The 19,651-nt window shown below is 47.9% G+C and overlaps 1 protein-coding gene across 3 annotated transcripts; it reads right to left on the reverse strand.

Annotated features, from left to right (window-relative positions):
* Nucleotides 1-311: 311 nt before the first annotated feature.
* Nucleotides 312-19,595, reverse strand: PFKFB3 (6-phosphofructo-2-kinase/fructose-2,6-biphosphatase 3). Of its 3 annotated transcripts, XM_010163947.2 has the most exons (16): nucleotides 19,475-19,562; nucleotides 14,192-14,317; nucleotides 13,769-13,865; nucleotides 12,790-12,856; nucleotides 12,560-12,634; nucleotides 12,201-12,257; nucleotides 10,125-10,249; nucleotides 9,141-9,348; nucleotides 8,142-8,288; nucleotides 7,771-7,875; nucleotides 7,192-7,321; nucleotides 6,923-6,985; nucleotides 6,693-6,757; nucleotides 4,947-5,117; nucleotides 3,767-3,789; nucleotides 1,496-1,550 (listed from the first exon to the last, which is right to left on the reverse strand). In XM_010163947.2, exons 1-16 carry the CDS (start codon nucleotides 19,560-19,562, stop codon nucleotides 1,496-1,498), a joined length of 1,602 nt encoding a protein of 533 aa, XP_010162249.2. The 3 variants fall into 3 exon arrangements, with proteins under 3 accessions (XP_010162248.1, XP_010162249.2, XP_028939836.1); XM_010163946.2 differs by lacking the exons at nucleotides 1,496-1,550; nucleotides 3,767-3,789 and adding an exon at nucleotides 312-484 and having other exon boundaries at nucleotides 19,475-19,595; XM_029084003.1 differs by lacking the exon at nucleotides 4,947-5,117.
* Between the last annotated feature and the right edge of the window lie 56 nt (nucleotides 19,596-19,651).

Consider the following 19,651-nt stretch of genomic DNA (forward strand, 5'->3'; position numbering starts at 1 on the left):
AAAAAAAAAATCAAAACCCCTTCACCCCCCCCTTTCCCCCTACTTCTCCACTACCCCCACACCATCCACATATATATACACCCCACCCAGAGATGGATGGGTATCAATCATCTATACAAAAGAAGATCAAAACCGCTTACAGGGGAAAATTAAACTCCTGTGCGCTAGAAGCACTTTACAACTTGCTATGATCTAACAGGAGGCCGGAGAGGAGAGCAAATGCTGCAGTCTAAAGATCTGGTGGTGACCCCGTGGAGCTCAGCTCCTCTCCTCCGCTCTCCTCCATCTCTCCCCGCTTCAGCAGAGCGGTTTGCAGATGGATGGGCGTGGGTAGAAACAGCCAAGGGTCAACACTCGCCATAGATAGAGGAGACCGGTTGATAAGCAAGCTTCGGAAACGGCGATGGGATGGGAAGCTGGCGTCGCTGGTGGCCTCGCGACAGCGCCAAGGGAGTCACGACGGCTTCTGCGAGTTGTTCATGTTCTGCAACGAGAAAGGAAGGACCAGGGTTGGGGGGTGTGCTTGGGTCAGACCCCCATCTCGGTAGCATCTTCTACATGCACATCAACAAGGGGACAGGGGGAGTAACAGAAAGCCACGGCACGGGACACTACGGAAGCATCCACCACAGAGGAGAGGACACTGTCCACCCAAGGAGAGAGGTGGGGGGCATATGCTAACTTGTTACCCACACCTCTGCCCTCAAGCATCACCTGGCTTTAACTACAGCATGGGAATTTGGCAAAGATATCCCTAAAAACTGAGCTAAAAATGAGGCAACCCTCCCACCACACCTGGTCTGCACTTCTGAAGCTGCTCTTTGGTCCCTATAAGACAAGGCGACAGGGGACCACCATGTTCATTCAAGGAACCCAATTAAACATCTCTTCCTTGCTCCCCTTGAGGGTGGGCAGTGTATCCTGCTGCCTACCAAGGAGGTCACAATTTCTCCATCCTTGGTACTGCCAAGGAGATGCAGCTCCTGCTGACCACACCAAGGAGCCAGCATGGGGACCAGCCACCATCAGTAGTACAGCAAAGGCACCCACTCCACCAATGATGCCCCAAAAGGTTTCACAAGCCTTAGAGCTGCTTCAGACACAGCCCTGGTGCAGGGTGGTGACAACAGGCACCCACCAGCATGCGGTGAGGACCACAAAACCAGAGACAACCAGTTAAACACAAGCAGGACCAGTCCCAAGGGCGGTGGCTGGAGGAGAGCATCTGCTGAAGCAGAAACCCAAGGGGAGATGATCACAACAAAGCCACTTCCCAATTCACAAAACTACACAAGACAGGGTCAGGAAAAAAGGACCAGGAAACAGCTAAGAAGGTTTCTCAACATTATTTTTTTCTTCTTTTACTACCTAAACTGCCTCTTTACAAGCACCAGGAATCTCGGCCAGGTTACGAGGCAGAGCAGGCTGAGCTGTTCTCCCTGTTATCTAAAGAGACAGGAGGAGGGTTAGGAGAAGCCACATGCACCACAGCCTTTTACCTTGGAAATATTAGTAAAGAGAAAACTTTGAGAAAGTGACAAACGGGTCGTCTTTAAGCATGAAAAGTGAAGGGGAGAAGAAGGGAGGGGATCAGGTTGTTATTAAAAAGTGCACTTTGGATCATTTAACCAAGCAAAAGGAAAATAAATCATCACACAAGGTAGTCCCCCAACCCCAAAATGGCTTGATCCCACAGTCAGGAGGACTCTGAGGCAGACAGTCATGTCCCCAGCCTCTCCACGTGTCCCCTGTTCCTCCTGGATGAGGGTCAAAACCCCAACAGTGAGGGTTAATGCAATGAAGTGCCCACTGCCGACCAAGTCTCATGGTACAAATTGTGAAGGAGGTACCTTCCACCTCCCCTGACCCCATATGGGTTGTGGTGGGACATAGTGAGGACCAGACACATGCACATATGAAGCTACAGCCTCCAAGAGAGGTACTGACACCAAGTCTTTGGTTTTGGGTGTCTCTTCACTCCCTCAAAAGCAGCTGTTAAGTCCCATATTGGTAGGTGGAAGGAGGCTCCCAGCAGCTTGAGATTTTAAACTTGCTGCTGTCAGTCTACAGCTGGGATGGGTACCATCACTGCCTGCTCCAGGTAGAGCTCCTGGTCTAGCAAAACATGATGCAGACATCTCCCAAAGTCAACACCAAAGTATGTTTTCAGTGTCCCAGCCACCACTGAGGCATGCACTGCTTTTTATTACAATATGGATGGGAAAAAGATAGATGGAGGGACAGACAAAGAAAAATACTTTCAAAGCAACCCAAGAAGACCAGGCATTTCATCAGGGGCTTTTGTGCCCGTGAGCAGCAAGGGAAGGAGCACAGACATGCAGGCCATGCTGAGCAACTCAACCTCTACATTCACCTAGAAGCATGAGTGTGATGATCTGCCCCAACCACCAGCAAAGCCAAGTCTGACCTTCCTAACTTCCCTTTTCTCAAAAATAGTTACTCTAAAGGGGGAAGAAACGTGAGGTTCACCAGCTGTTACATGCAAGAAGGGCTGAAGCCTGATCACGTTATAGCAGATTCCTCCCATCTTCATCCCACAAACCAAACCAGAACAGGGATGCATGTAGGATGATTCAAACTGGTCTATAGGGGACAAAAAGGCCCCTGGGCACTACCCCAGCCTCAGCTCAACCCCAAAGTGTCTCTGGTCTTTGTCTTTTAGAAGACATTCAAGCACAGCTTCCTATCCTTAGTGATAAGACAAGAGGAAACAGCCTCAAGTTGTGCCAGGGGAGGTTTAGGTTGGATATTAGGTAAAATTTCTACACTGAAAGGGTTGTCAAGCATTGGAACAGGCTGCCCATGGAAACAGTAGAGTCACCATCCCTGGAAGTAAATAGAAGACGTGTAGATGAGGTGCTTAGGGACATGATTTAGTGGTGGACTTGGCAGTGCTAGGTGAACAGTTGGACTCGATCATCTTTTCCAACAAAAACAATTCTATAATTCCAACAAACTGCTGCTCTCAACTCAGTGATGTAGCATGAATTAAGTCCATAGGCTTCAAATTTACCTGTCCTGTCCCTATTACACAAGGATCTAACATCACTGAGCCAAACTGTCAAAGCCTTGATTATTTATAATTAGTGCATTAAATGCTCAAGGCATCTTGCTTTCTTCGCTAGAGGACAATACTGTTGTATCTACTCTGCCCAAGATGTCTAGGCAGACTGTTCCCAAAATCCAGGTTTGCAAAACTGCAGATGCCAGGACTCAGGATCAGACCAGCTCTGGAAAACACACTCCTGCTCCCATGCAGGTGATAAATCCCTGCTGGGGGCTGAGGTCAGAACCTTCTTGGAGATCAATCTGATGCCATCACTCATAGATATAACCCAGAGCACCTGCAGGACAGACCAACTGGGTCTATCACCTACAGTACAACGTGCTATCACAGAGGAGAGAACTCCCAGGAAACCAAACAGCATCTCCCACCCAGTCCAAGGAGGAGGCAGGGAATTTAGACATCGTCAATAGAGAACAAGTGATAATTTGCTTAATTTCTCAACAAAATTAGGACATTTAATCAAGCTCGGATACTCAGGGGTTGGACAAAGCAGCACTCATAGCCTCCTCTTTACATTTCCTAAGACATATGCAAATCCCACACACACAGAGAAATACCAACTCCAAGAAATCCACACCCCGGCCGGGTTTCACAGCAACAACAAAACAACCAGTGGGGATGGCAAGAGACATGGAAAGAGGGCGAGAGGGGAAGAAGAAGACGCAAGAAGGTACTTACAGGCATGCCTTCCCTAGTAAAGGCTGCAGAGAGACAGAGAGAATGGAAAGAGGTGTCAGTAACGCCGCACGAGACCGGGCAGAGGACACCAGACAGCAGCGAGGGCAAAACGAACAGCAAGAGCTTCCAAACCCAAAGCTGGTAGAGGGTTTGTTGCAAGACTCAACCAGCCCAAGCAGAGCCCTGAAAGCCAAGAGACAGAGTTGCCACGCTTGGTGCTTGCTGGGGTGGGAAGGTTCATGCCAAGCAGCCACCAAGCAGAGTGGTTGGAGGAGCACAGCATCTTCCTAACCTGCCCATGACCAGCCAAGGAGGGGAGAGGACACCAGACAACACAGGTAACATGAAGAGGGGTTGGGCAAGACAGCAAGATCCAACAGGCAGCTGGTGGGAAGGGCAGCATGGCAAAGGGGCTCCTATATATCTAAGCTGCTTCTCCAGTACCACCCCAGCTCCTTAATGAGCACAGGGAGGGGGGTTTTGTTCCTGGGGAAGTGTGCAGCAAGATCTCTCTTTTTTTATTGCTTCATGGGTGGATGAAAGAGGAGAGCACACATGAGCATCATGGCAGCTACCCATAGGGTTTCACCCAGGGCTGCAGAAGGCAATCAGGTTCACCATGACCAGAAGCTTCTACCAATTTTTGGTCCATTTTTGGCCTATTTCTCTGGGAAGGAAGAAACCTCTCCAGTCAAAGATGGGTCCTGGTAGCTCCTTCTCGAGGGAAGCACAAGAACATTTGGTTTATTACAATGCCTAGGTCTACACCAGAGCCAAGCACATCCAGGGAGAAGGCATGAGCCCTTCGGTCTTGCCCACCCTAGAGATGCAGCTCCCCAGGGGTTTGACACAACGATGCCAGATGGTGAAGACACCAAATTAAACACAGCTAGAACTTTGGAGGGTTTACAACACACTCAAAACCCAAGAGAGGATCAACAGCAACCCTTCAGCGGGTGCTCCCAAAACCAACTCAAGACAGGGAGGGACAGCAGCCATGGGAGAAAGATGCATCTCAGAGACAGCAGCACAGGTTACAATAAGTGCAAGCCGTTCCTCAGCTTCAGGAGCAACATGAGGACAACAAACAATAAAACAACAAGAATAACAAAAAGAAAACAAGATTTAAAAAAAAAAAATAATAAAAAATAAATTAAAAAAAAGAAAGAGTTCAACTAACTTGTCCCGGCAGCTGCGTGGGCACTTCCTGAGGAACACAGCCTGGCAGGGCAGAAGAAACAGCCACATGCTCCTCAAAGCTGTTGATGCGAGGTTTTTTGGTGGGCTCTGGGCTTGCTAGAGGGGTAACGCTATTACGTCTCATGAGCGGGTTAGGTCCCTTCTTTGCTTCCTAAATTAAGAGTGAGACAAAGAAAAAAAAAAAAGTAAATAAAAAAAAATAAAATAAAGGGAGGAAGGCGACAGTTATAAAGGGAAAAAAATAAAAAAAAGAAGCAGGTTGTTTTGGGTTTGTTTTTTTTTATTTTTCCTTTAAAGCAGGCTCTGCTTTTCCCCACTATGTCTGTTGACACGCAAAGGATAAATTGAAAAGCTCTGGACACTGAAAAAAACACCCAACAAAAAAACCCCAACCTAATGCAAAACATTCAAGAACGCAGCGTGATTTCCCAAAAAGAGGAGGAAAAAAAACCCAAAAAGGCCCTGCACTCAGAAAGGAGATAGACCTTCTCCTCACCTGAGCCTCTACTCACAAAAAAGTAAATACAGATCGCTAAAAAAAAAATAATCTAGTGTAATAATCAAAAGCCGTGACTTTGCAGGACAGAAAGAGGTGCCCACTGGTCTCCTCTGACCCAGGAAGGGTGCAAAAGCAAGAAAAGGTAAGATGAGCCAGCCCAGGCTGATAAGGAAGATTTAGGAACCAGGGACAGAGCAGCCAGCAAGGGTCAACACCACGCCAAGCTCCAACTCAAGCGAGGTGGGATGGAGGGGGGCAGCATCCGAGCAGAGGGACCCAAGCACTTCACACCTATCTCACTCCATCCTGCCCATGGCTCTCCTGCCATCCCCACTGAGGAGGGTGTTGGAGGAGGGCATCGATGGCCTCACAGTGGGGGAAAGGACCAGCTTCCCCCTCTATGGCTGCAGGGAGGGAGAGGTGGCTCAGATGCTGCTGCCTGTTGAGGTTGGGAAGCAAAGGAATGGAGATGTGGGCCAAAAGGGGATGGCTTTGACCATCCAGCATCCAGCCATGCTCCATCATCACTACACACAAGTTGGAAAGGTCCCAGTGGCTGGGACAAGGGCACTTCCAACATCCCTGGGGTCCCCCCTGGGTGGGCACCCAGCACTGACACTGAGCTGGTATCCCCTTGCTCTGGCCTCCGAGCTCCTGGTGGAGCACAGAGCAGACAGACCTGACCTTACAGGGGTTTTCCTCCTTGCAAGGAGTCTCCTCCCTGCAGCATCCCCAGTCCAGCACCACCACCTCCCACCCTACAGAACGGCACTCTGGTAGCCACATGGAGATGTGGGCACACCAGGAAAAAAATACAAAGGCATGAGATGTTGGGCAAGATGTTGAGCCCAGGCTCTGTCAGCCAGTTGGGAGAGCTGGGAGAAGTCACCTTCTCCATTCATGGCTCCCTTTCCAGCTCAGGTGAGCAAATGACTGCACAGGTGAAAGTTAAAGACCAGGGAGGAGCTTTCCCTGGGTCAGGTTTAATCTGGGCAAACATAGTGGAAAGCAGGCACATGCAACAGTCCTTTTCCCTCAGAAAACCCTCAACCAGCCACATCTTTGCAGAGCAAGAACCCATCTGATGCACCAATCCTCCAGCAGCACTCTGAGCATCTTAGCTGAGCAACCTCCTCATGCCCAACCCAAGCACCCTTGCTGCTGGCTGACCGTAGGGGAAAGGAGGGGGGACACCAAGGGATGGCTCTGAGGAGAAGCAACACTCACCTCTGGCCGTTCCCTGTGGGTATTGACAGCTTCGATGTTTAGCGAGATGGACTCCACCCGGCAGCCTGCAGAAAGGAGCAGAAGAAGGCAGAGAGGCCATCAGCAAACAAACCCAAGGGACACAGGATGCTCCAACCCCAGACCCCTGCTCTCCTCCCAGAGGCAGCTTTTATTCAGAAGGAGGTACAAGTCAAAGCCCTTGGCATTTTTAGTAGAAAGGTTCCACTTACCATACGCCACCGGGGTCAGCTTCAACACTGTATGAAGAGGACATTTCAGGTAGGGCATTTCATCTGCAGAGAAAGCAAAGCAGGAGGGTTATCCCACCTCCTTTCCAAAAGTAGGCTTAGACATCTTCATCAACAGCTAAGGCCATTCCACACCAGAGATGCGTGCTCCAGGCCTTGCACAGACCTGAACACATCTTTCATCTCCTCAGAACTCTATCATCCCTCCTCCAGCAGGATCAATCCCCTTCCCAGGGACAGGGAGCTCTCACCTGCACTCTTGTCCAGGAAGTATGCCAGGAGACAGCGCATGACAGCCTGGTGACAGATCACAAGGACGTTCTCTTGTCTCTCCAGCTCCATGATGACTGGCTCTAGGCGCTGTACCAGATCTTGGTAGGACTGAGACAGAAGGGAAGGGAGATATGGCATAGAATCAAGCCAACAAGCACCTCAAGAAACAATGGTCCTTGTCTTGGTCCATCTATTGATTTCATGTCCTTGACTAAACTAAACCAACATAATTATTGCTAAAAACAAGCAAAGTTCAACAAAACCTCATCTTCAGGATGCTCTAGAGTGTAGCTACTTCTGGTCAGAGGAGAAAGAAGCCACCCTGATAGCTTGCTATAGAGTCAGCGGGACTATTAGTGATACGTTTCTTGATGAGGTCTTCACATACCACAATTTCACAAGAACTCAATGCAAAAGGTAAACGGGAGCCCTGACTCATCTCAATTCTAGTTTCTTGGAGCACTGGCTGCTCCTCTGCTGCGAGTGTAGAGGACAGCATGAAGAAGGCCATGTGTAAAGTAAGAGTCACATCTCTGAAGGTCTCCTTGCAGACCTACCTCCCCAGAAGGATAGCGGTAGTAATATTTATCCTGATCACGTAAAGCAAATTCCTCTGGATGTTGTTCCCTGATTTCTTCATATGTCATTTCTTCACACACACCCTGCCAGGACAGGACATCCATGAGGTTACTGGACATGCTCAGGTCAAAAAAGCATCAGCACACCTAACATGCAAAACTTTCTCCAAAGCAATTGTCTATAACCCTTTGGGTGGTCAGCCCCAGAGCACTTCCAAGTAAAAAAATCATTTTAATCTGCTCATTCAAGCCAAGATTTAGGCAAAAGTGAAAAAGTTGGTGCTACCACCCTCTCTGCCAAGCAGCAACCAGTATGATCCAGCTGTTCTACTGCAATCAAAGATACTTACAGCATCTATTTCATTGAGTGCCTTCCACTGCTCATAGGGCAGTTGGAGAGCTTCTGCTGTTTGGATTGTCCTCTTTAGTTGGCTGGTCCAGACTTTGAGGTCTTTCAGGTTCTGCTCCTCAACAAACTTGTTCAGTGCCAGTGCAAACTGTGTAAAAAAAACCCAACAGATTGATTCCTGATCCACAGCTTCCCAATGAGCCTTATTCCCTGCTTCCCACTAAGTGTCTTCTTCTCCAGGACCTCTTTTGCCTTCCATAGGCACTTGTACTAGCCTTCTGCTCTGAGGTGAAGAGCAGCCACACATGCATTGATCTCCAAAAGCTACGACCAGTATGAGAACAGAGAGAAAGCAGAGAAGAAAGTGGCAACCTAATGTCACCAAGGAACATCAGCATGGGAGAAACAGCAGCACGACCTGGGCTCTGCTACAATGCGGTGGAAAATCCCTGGAAACCTTAACCACAGCTCTGCTTCTTTGTCATAGAGCTAAATCAATGTATTCTGTAGTCCTTGCTAACAGTCACACCTCAAAGGACTCCATTTGGACTTCAAAATGGTCTGGCAAGCCGAAATAGCTATTAACCCTCCCTGAAGCAGCAAGTTTGACCATGTCTTTGAAGAATCAAGTAGTGAGCAATCTGAAAGTATCCTCAGAGTTGGCTATCCCTACTGAAGGATGGCAGTAGTCCTTCTACATCCCACCCTGCCTGTGCAAGGTCTGAACCAACTCGATGAAGATACCCATACCAATCTCTCCTAGAGATTTCTGCAGTCCAACCTCTGTTAACCCCTAACTACATCCAAGCCTACAAGCAGCATCAATGGCTGAAAACTCTTGTTTTGAGGCCATGGCCAAGCCCATATTTATAGCCAGCCCTATAGATGGATCTTCTGAGCACCCCAGCTGTCATCAAATATACACTTAACTCAATGCATGGCATCTGCTACAGCCAAATCACTCCTAGAAGCCACAGGGGAACATTCCCTTCCTCTTTACCTTCTTGCCCCTGTTGGAGAGGCCCGAATCACCTCCAATCTTCCCTTTGAGGTTGAAGTCGCTCTCGCCATGCCGACAGAGATAAATGGTGCGGGGCTGGACGTGGATGTTCATCAGGTAGTAAACAATTCTGCTCTGGATGTGATCCTGAACCCTGTTGACCAGGAACCGTCGGCCAACATCGATGACTTTGATGAGAGAAAGCTCCCTAGAAAAAGTACAGTAAGGATGAGGGGGGTGCCAGTGGAGAAAGCAGAAAGAAACAAACACCATCCTCGAAAAACAGCCTTGTGAGGTATCTCAGTCAACATAATCACCCAGCTAAAAGGATTTCCTGCAGGCTATTTTCAACGGAAAGCCAAGAGGTCACAGCAATTCATGGAAAGCTAAGTAACACCAGTGTAATCACTATTTCTCCTTGCAGCAGTAAAGAGGATTAAAGAGGACTAGCAGGGAGCACGTTTCTCCCCTGGACAGGGCTCAGCAGGACAGAGATAATCCATGCAAAGCACATGGACGTATTTGTGAGCAGTGGAAAGGCTGGGAGATGCCTGCATGGTCATGCAGGACAGCAAAGGTCTTCCCAGGGCATGTAACCAGTCGGAAACCACAGAGCTTGCTCAGCCCTGCGGTTTGAGCCTGTCCAAGCAGTCCCTCCCTTTAACAGGAAGCACCTCACAAACACTCAAACTCAAGTGTTTTCCAAACCCTTTGTATTTAGACCCGCAGAACAAGGTTGAAACCAGCACATCTTGAGTCCAGAAGAGCCTGGGAAGGTTTTGGAGCCTGACTCTTGGCACAGGGCTGGGAAAAAACAGCCTTTTCAAGGAAGAAGCTTGAATTCCCAGTGAGGCTTGACCATACATTATTCTATCACAGTCACGTATTTGAACACAGAGTGAAATCTAACTCCATATTTTGTTACTCCTCTCCTGGGATAAGAAAGGCATTCAAGCCAGTTCAGAAGTCAGCAGAGTATCTTACCGGTCATAGTTATCAGGGTCAAGTGGCTGGTAGCTGGCCTGGTAACAATTGATCCTCTTCATGAAGTCCTCCATGGCATCGGTCGAATTACAGTCCCGGTAATCAGGGCTGGACAATTTTACTTCCTGCAGCAGAGAAGAAAACATGCCACAAGGAAAGGTTAGGGAGCTTTCCAAGGCAGACCATGCTAGCATCAAATGTCAAAGTCCTACCAAGATCCAGCTATTGGCTGAGCCATTTTATAGTCATAGAATCATAGAATGGTTTGGGTTGGAAGGGACCTTCAAAGGTCATCCAATCCAACCCCTCTGCAGTGAGCAGGGACATCTTTACTAGAGCAGGTTGCTCAGAACCCCATCAAGCCTGACCTTGAATATCTCCAGGGATGGGGCTTCTACTACCTCTCTGGGCAACCTGTTCCAATGATCTACCACCCTCATATTGCAGAACTTTTTCCTAATATACAACCTAAATCGACCCTTTTCTAGTTTAAAACCATTTACCCCTCGTTCTATTGCTACCTGCCCTATTTTATAGTCATGACTTATCATAGGATAAAAAAAAAGAAGCAAACGAGACCCAAAGTTAAGCACAAGGTGAGAACATCTGGTATAAACCACTGCATGACTGCTACAGACACAGATCAGTCCACTCTGGCTCTCCCAAGAGTTGGGGTAGCACCTCACCACCCAACACAGTGGGAAAACAGCTTTTTTTCTAGCTAAAAGCACCAGTTCAAGTTGAAGATGGAAAGGACATGAGCTCAGACAAGATGCTTGCCCCAGGCCTTTTGAGTGAATAAAGCTCCCAGGAGGTAGAGGTCAACCTGGCCATCCACCACTCAAAGTAGCAGGATAACAACATTCAACCCCTTTCTGTGGATTATTTGCTACAAGCTACTGGGCTGAAAGATGCTAGAAACGGGCAATGTGACCATGCAGAGCTCTCATGGACTAAGTTCTGCCTGAAGTACTCTAATAGGGTATTTTTCCTGAAAATTTGGGTTGGAGCAGCAGCTTCACACATTAGGAACTTCACAAGCAATTCCAAAACCAACAGGATAACACAACCAAGCAAGATGGGCAGCAATGCCCCAGGCCCACAGCATATTTTCCACATGGAGCCCATGTGCAAAGGAAGGAAAAAAAAAATAAAAAGAAAAAAAAAATATCCAACTGAACATTTTAATAGCATCATGGAAAAGATTGTACACAACTTGCCAAAAAGCTGATCACTGGCCATGGGACACCATCTCCCACAGCAGAAGCAAAAGCCACACTCCAGCCCTGACCCCAGCGTGGTTTGTGGAGCCCATCCCAGGGACTGAAAAAACTCTTCTCACAGACTTTGGATATCCTGTGACACATTCCCAGACACCATAAAATGACTCGCAAGGTTCAACTGTACAACTGGAGATAAGGCTGGAGCAGAGCCCAGTGGAGGAAAGGACACTTTCATTCAAGTTAATCATGCCTAGGTAGACCAATTAACATCTACCTGCCCTAGCCAAGCCTAATGAGCAAAGGGGCTCTTCTGCTGGTGGGAAATCAAAGATCCAGCAGCTCCTAAAGAAGCTGGGAAGCAAAGTTTTTTGCTGCTCTCCCAGCCAAGACTCCAAAACAGTGGCAAAAAACCTCTAGGCTGAGCTCTTCGTCTCAAAGCAGAGCCCAACAGATTTTGGGAAGCTGCAGGTGGCTGAAGACACCAAGTCTGACTGCTCTCTGACAGGATTTAACCTGACTACACCCATCACTTCCAAAAAGTGGGACTTTGAGAGGGTCACCAAAGCAGCTTGAATGTTTTCTATCCTTGTTATCAAGTTACATATCAACAGATATGCAGAGAGCACAGAAGGGAGCTGGGAAAAGGCTACAACACCTTTTTATTTTCATTACTTCCAGGTGGCCCTGGGAGGTAACAGCTCCTTTCTAATCCCAGGACAAATACATCATAAGAAGATAAAAATCTCCTAATCTTCAGCCAACTCTGTCAAGACATTCTGAGAAGAAACCAGCTGAGCACAGGTGGAAAATCCTCCATGAGGGAAAAACCAAAGCAAGATGTTTCCGTGCTTACCATAACATTGGTGGCAACTACTGTGGGATCATTGCAGACAGACTCGATGAAGAACACCTGCAAAGCAAAACAAAGCTCACCTGAAGGCCAGCAATAAGGCTTGTAGCATTCAACCAGCTCTTTGCTCAACCCAACCTCCTCCCTACTTGACCAGAGAGCTCTCTCTCTGCCCCAATCCCATCCTTTCCTTCTCCAGGGTTTAGGACTGGGAATGAGTGAAGAGTTTCATATTTTTGATCAAACCCAGCAGTGAAATCCCCCTCACGTGGGAGCATCACAAGGACAACATGTTAGTGAAAAAACAATGCCAACAATAAACATGGACTATGCAACACAGGAAGCGGCCCAACGGTACCAACCTTGAACCCATTTTCTTTGGCAAAGTTTAGGATCATCCCTCTCCTCTCCCGTGTGGTATTGGTGGCATCAAAAACCTTCAAAAGCAAAGATTTCAATTAGCATTAAGAGCATCTGGTTTCCCACTGAGCCCTTCCTCAGAGAAGGATCTGCAGAACCAACTGCACAGGTCACAGCACCTTCAGGACCAGGACCCGCTGCCAGACCCCATGGAGCACATCTCTGAGCTTACCGCAATCTGGCCAGCCTCCTCTGTCAGGTACAGCTTGACATCCCTCAAGGCAGCCAGGGCACATTGTCTGCAAAAGAGGCAAGAGACTCATGGTCCTGATGTCCTCAGAGATGCTCACAACAGTCAGCTCACAAACCCCCCCCCAACACAGACCTTTGCAAAGGAGAATAGGCTTTGTAGCTCCTCCTTGCCACGTCACCCCTTCTCCCAGGGACATTTAGGAAAGACACCCTCAGCATGCCAAAAAGACTAGAGCCATGCATGCCGAGCAGCATGCTGGTCTTCACAGCAGACTCAATAGTAGATGAAGAAGCAAAGGCCAAACCTCATGGCAGACTTCATACCCTCCATCACTGAACCTGAAGGTGATTTGTTGGTGACCTTGAAGCTACCAAGCCCTAACAATTTCATTTTTCAGGTCTTGGTCCCCAAGTCAGGCCCTCCTTAGGCAGGTGGGGAAACTTCATAGAATGGTTTGGATTGGAAGGGACCTTAAAGATCATACAGTTCCAACCCCCCTATCATCAGCAGGGACACCTTCCACTAGACCAGGTTGCTCAAAGCCTCATCCAACCTGGCCTTGAAGGGAGGGGGTAGCCACAGCTTCTCTGGGCAACCTGTTCCACTGTCTCACCACCCTCACAGTCAAGAATTTCTTCCTCAGATCTCATCTCAATCTTGCTTCTTACAGTTTGAATCCATTACCCCTTGTCCTATCACTCCTTGCCCTTGTAAAGAGTCCCTCCCCAGCTTTCTTGTAGACCCTTTTCAGGTATTGGAAGGCCACTAGAAGGTCTCCCCAGAGCCTTCTCTTCTCCAGGCTGAACAGCCACAACTCTCTCAGCCTGTCCTTCAAGCTAGAGTCCAGCTTTTCTGTCAATCACTTCCCAAAACAAGCTGGGCAACCCCACTGCCAGCCACAGGCTTCACCACTTGTTTGGGACCTGGGTATGAGCACAAACACGATGTCCACACTCACCTCCTGACTTTCATGGCCTCCTCGTTGTCAGGGCGGAAGAAGTCATAGGAGCTGTAATGCTTCACTGCCTCGCGGCGATACTCCCCCACGTTGAAAACTGGGTAGGAAAGGCAAAAACCATCAAAACCAGGAGCACGCATCAGCACAGTTTGACTCAGCTGTGCAGCTCCTGAAGGTAACACTTCCTAGCAGTGGGCCAAGAAGTGACATTCTTAGAGCAAAAAGCTCAGGGACATTCTTTGGTCTTCAAAACAAAGAGCCTGGGCAGCAGCAGAAGCAATGGGAGGACATGGATATTTGGCCCATGGGTTCTTGGAAAGGTCCCCCCAACTACCTTCCCACTCCCCAAGGGAGTAAGCTCCTGGAGCATCTCCCAGGGACATAGACCTGGTGCTTTCCCTGGGCAGTCAGTGCAAGACTCACCTTTTGTTGGGACACCAATCCAGTTGAGGTAGCGAGTCAGCTTCTTGGAGATGTAGGTCTTCCCACGGGCTGGAAGGCCAACCATCACTATCACAGTGGGGGAATTGGCAAGCTGTGGCCCACAGGCTACGAGAAGGAGGAGAAAGAACAACATGAGCATCTTGTTAATCCTCCAGCTTATCCTGTATCAACCCTACAAGGCATTTGCTCTTCACCCAACCTTCCCTCAAGTCCTTCAGCAGCTAGAGGAAAGCCAAAGCCTCTGCTCCATCACCTCTGCAGTATCTCTTGTGCACCATGAGCCTGGACAACCAAAACGTTGAGTAGGCAAATCCACAGACTCATTTTTGCAATGGGATCTGTTGAATGAGCACAAGTCAGAGGAGGAGGCATGGTGGACAGCTCTGCAGCTGCCCACAGCTGAGACATGACTGTCCCAGCCAAGCCATGCTAACCCAAATTCACCCTGGTGCCACTCAAACCAGGGGACAGGAGTCACAGCTTGATTGCCATGGCAAGAGGAGAACATCCTGATGGCTGCAAAATGGTCAAGGGACCAGCAGGTGCCCCAGGCTTCCTGCAGGACCTCTGTGCCTCAGTTTCCCCAACTCGCAAAAAAATAAAATAAATAAATAAATTTGAAAACCCAAGGCAAACACAACCTCCCATTCCCACAGTTTGGTCGATTCTGTAGAAACCTAAAGGACAGCCAAGGACTTTGGTCCAGTCCTTGCAGCAGTGCACTTCAGATACGGCTGCTGTGCTGAAAGACCAGGTCTGCACTGAGATCTTCACTCACAGAGAACATCTTCCAAAAACTTTTGCTAGCTTTTTAGTTAATACACATGCAAATGCAACCAACAAACTCTTCTTTTCTGAAGACCAGCAGGGACCAAGGACTGTAGAACCACCAGCATTTAAAAGCAGATATAGAAGAGTGGATTATCCCTTTTTCCTCATAAAGCTGTTTTAAGCAAAGGAGGGGTTTTTTGTTGCTGTAAAGAGAGTCTGTGTCAAACAGCTGAAAATAAATCCAGAGACATCACTTGCAAGTGAAGAGAAAACTCCTCTCCAGTTCACCCAAATGGCATGGTCAGAATGGAGACAAATCAGCTGCCAAGCTGTCCAGGTGAATCCCTTCTCCCCCCATAAATCCTTTAGAAAGTTCAGTTTGGAAGAAGTTGCTGAGGTTGCAGGACTGGGAATGCAGTTTGGAAATGTTTTCTAGTCCTCCACAGCCTGGTCTCAATATCATGGGATGCATCTGGACTGCACACTCCATGGACCACGTAATGTGGCAGCATCCCTGCTCCTCTCAGGATTTGCCCTCCAGAAGTGTTTCTCACATGGTGTTGCACACAGGAAAGGCCAAGGCACAAAGCCAAGAGCTTTAAATCCAGGGGAAAGGAAGATCTTAAGGATGCCTAATGGAATTTGGATTAGCCAGCCAACCTCGTGACACGCCAAGACCCTCCGGGGGATTTCTCACCCACCCTTCAATCCACCAGGCAAGCCTGGAGACCTCACGGGATAGGAATGCAGGGAGTGAGTGGTTGGTGGCAGAGCCATAAAAACACAGCTTAATTATGGTCTGGGTGGAGGGATCTGCCCACCCATCCCAGCTGCCCACAGGTGGGACCAGGAGACAGCAGCAGAGTGATTTGGAGATGGAAGGGGCTCCCCAAAAATTCAGACAGGGGGGGTGATTTTTCTTAGCAGAGATCTGAGAAGGACAAACAAACTGAGAGGTATCCAGAGAGCATGCAAAGCATGTGGGATTTCCTTTCCCCAGTAATAAAAAATAAAATAAAATAACCCAACAGCTGAAGATTTCGAATGAAGGACACAAGGAAGAGTTACAGCACTCATGCCCAGAAGGGCAGAGAAGAATCACCCATCATCTTCTTGGCTGTCTCACCAAAGCAGACTCAGCAGGCAAGAGATGAGAAAACTATCTAAATGAGATGATTTTTTTTTTTCCCCTCCCCTTTAAATACTCCACATTCCTCAGGCTGGAGCTGCCCTCACACTCACTCCTTTTGTGTGACCTGCCTCCCTGGTGACACGTTTCAAAAGCCTGGGCCACTTCCCACTGATTTCAGCAGCAAGGGCTGATTTTGCCTACTTGGGGTACCAAGGGTGCAGTGTATCCAGAAATCCCCCAATTAACCTGTATAAATTAAATATATATATATAAAATAAAAAGCACAAAACCAACCACATATTAAATATAATAAAGGGAGGAAGGAATAATACTTGAATGAAGAAACTCTTCCCTACCTGCCAGCAGACAAAGGATCTCAAAGAGCAGAGCCAAGAGGATTTGAGGCCATTAAAATAATAGCTCTCTGAGAGGACAGGGACAATGCCAGGTACTGTTCATGTCCCTTTGGCTCCAGACAGCTGAGACGGTCCCAGAGCTGGTGCTGTGTGGGTGCACACAGGGTGCTGCAGGACTTAAAACACCTGAATTTGAGGAATTTCTCCTTAATTCAGATTGTTGCTAAAGGAAAGATCAAAGTTCCCCTTGGACCATGAAAAAGCATCCGTTTAGGGATCTGGGAAGCACTTCCCAAAACATCAGTATAACTTTTTATCAGGAATTTGAGCCCAAACCCACATAAATCACAAAGGCCTCCAGGAAACCTTGCATCAGAGTTGAAACAGAAACCAGTGTTTTGCTCTCAGTGCTTCACAAAGACCTAATTCATCATTTCTTTTCACTAGGGCTGGAAAGCTCTCAGAGATCTCAATGCATATTCATGACTCGCTATGACATCTATCCAGGTAAGTCAAGGTCAGGGATGACTTCTGAAAGCTTCAATCAGGATATTTAGGAAAGAGCTTGTCACTTGTGACTTCTTATCTACTAGAGAGTCAGTGCTGATGTTAACTCAGGCTTCACCTGAGTGGGTGAAAGGAAGGAAAAAAAAAAAAAATCAATATTTTTTTAAAAAAGGAAATTTGCTTCTATAAAAGGTTAAATAAAATAATCATCTCCCCACTTCAGTCATTTCTTACTGTCTCCTCAGAAGAAGTGCTCCATACGGTTGGACTCAATGATCTCAAAGGTCTTTTCCAACCAAAAGATTCTATGATTTTATGTTCTGCATCAGCCTTACATTCCCCTTTTCCAGCCTCTTCCCATTGCAATTCCCAACACCTTCACGGACGCACCAAAAGGCATTTCAGCTCGGTGCATGGCACACGTGTGGAACTGATTATTGCCCTGCCCATGTGAGTGGCAGTTTCACACACACATTGTCCTTGTATTTTCACATGCCAGAGCCAGAACGATGGGAGAAAGGCAGCAGCAGCCCCTTTCCTCCAGGAGCATCCCCCTTCCCGAGCCCCCTCCCCTCTCCTGGCTCTGCCCACGACTTGACTTTCCCAGCCCCTACGTGAGAGACGTGCAGCTTGACAGCAATTTAATGGATCTCCGTCAAAAGGCCAGATGAAGGCATCACTTCACATCCATTCAAGCCTCCCGTCGAGGAAGAAACAGACAATCAGACTAATTATTTCACACACAGAGAGCCAGCCAAGCGGGAGCTTTCCAAGGATGCTCCCAGAGATGCTCCCACTCCCTCTTCCTCCTCCTCTCTGAGGACCACATCAGCCTCGTGTCTCCATTACACCTCCATTCCCACCACCTCCATTCCCACCCCACTTTCTGGCTCTGTTCTTTGTTGCCACCAAGGAATTAATAGCACCTTGAGTTTAAAACAGATACTTTGGTTAAAAAAAAAATAATAAAAATAAAAATTTAAGCCAAATAATGCTCTTCCCAAAGCACTGGGCAGTGAATGGTGCCCAGCATGGTTTGTTCCCACCCTGAGAGAAAATAATTAGAAGCCACATTATGGTATTAATGAGCCCCTTAGTGCCTTAATATACTTAATATATTAAAGCACATTAGTTTTCCTGCTCTGACAAGGAGAAAATTCTCTCGAGAAACCAGGTGAGAAAAGCAGGAAAAAACACCTTTCTGTCAAAGGTGTCAGTCAGTCCTTGAGAAAAATCAGATCCAACAGCCACATCTGCAAAGCATTAAGCCAGGAGACATTTTACCCAGCTAAAAGCAAAAGCCTCGTGGCAACCCAGATGTTCAGCCTGTTGCTGAAAGCCATTTCCTCAGCAGCTTCTGCTGCAGAGCTGCATCTGCAAACATCTGCTGTAGGGCTCAGCCTGACCCATAGACATGGGGCAACAACACGTGGCAAATGCATAAGATATTTTAATTTATTTTTATTTGTTTTTAAAAGGGGAAACTTTCCAGCCAAAGGAAATGAACATCTATAAGTGACTTTAAAAACGCCTGCTCAAGAAAAGCATCGGAAAGACTGATTCACCCAACTGCCCAAGCCACCTTCATGCTTTGCCAGGCTCCACGGTGCCACCTCCTCCATCCCAGCCCTCCGGATCTGCAGATCCCTGCCACCCTTAGTTAATTCCTTAGAGTTGCACAACCATCAGGTTGTCAGTTTAGCTGTTGGGCGAGTTTAAAAGAGCTGCCTTACGAGCTTTAGTCTTGAGTTATGAATCATGATTTGGTTTATAGTAACACCGGGATGACCCAACCATTTACTTTTCCATTTAATATACATATATATATATAATTTTTTTAAGCAAAGAGGTTGGTTTTAAACACTCAGAACTTGGTTTTAAACACTGAAAATGTTTTCTAAGCTTCGAAAAGAAGGGAAACCACTGCAGAAGTGTCACCATTAATTACTGCTTTCACCTCCACCTGCCTCTTATCTCATCCCAAGAACAGCACAAGGGAAAATGCAAACAGCTGGTGGTTTGGTTTGGTTTTGATATTTTTTTCCCCAAATCCATTGCTCTAATCCTGCCTCTCCTTAAGAAAAAATTAATAAATCACTAATAAATCTCAGAGCAAAGTACCAGACACTCTGGAAATCCCAGCTGAGCTGGTACTCGAGTGCTGAGATTAACACAACCTGCTCCTTTCCCTTTTAATCCCAGGGCTGGGATTAATTCCAGATTTAATTTTAGGGGTGTGGAAATTGGGACACGCGTGTCTCGGCACCTGTCCGCATCCTCCCCCCCACCACCACCACGAGACTGGGGAAGTGCCGTGGGATGGAATGGGCCGCACCTTCCTCCCATCCCAGGGGATGCGGGTACCGGGATGATGCTGGAGGAGGCAAAAGGAGGGTGGGATGATGCCGGGATTATGGGAAAAGGGGGATGTGAAGAGCCCCCCACCGGCTCCTCCCCAGCCCACCCCACCCCACGGGGATGCTGCCGTGCCCGTACTCACAGCGGCGGGGGGGGGCAGCGCCGGGCGGTTGTCATTGGGAAGCCAAATCTTCTGGATGCGGCTTTGAGTCAGCTCCATGGGCATGTTTAAAACAAAGGTCTTTTTGCGCTCCGTGTCCACCTTGATGCGTTTGCAGAGGAGGGAAGGAGGAAAAAATAAAAGAGGAAGGAAGG

Source organism: Antrostomus carolinensis, unplaced genomic scaffold (assembly GCF_000700745.2).
Source record: "Antrostomus carolinensis isolate BGI_N321 unplaced genomic scaffold, ASM70074v2 scaffold6253, whole genome shotgun sequence".
In the NCBI taxonomy this organism is placed as follows: domain Eukaryota; kingdom Metazoa; phylum Chordata; class Aves; order Caprimulgiformes; family Caprimulgidae; genus Antrostomus; species Antrostomus carolinensis.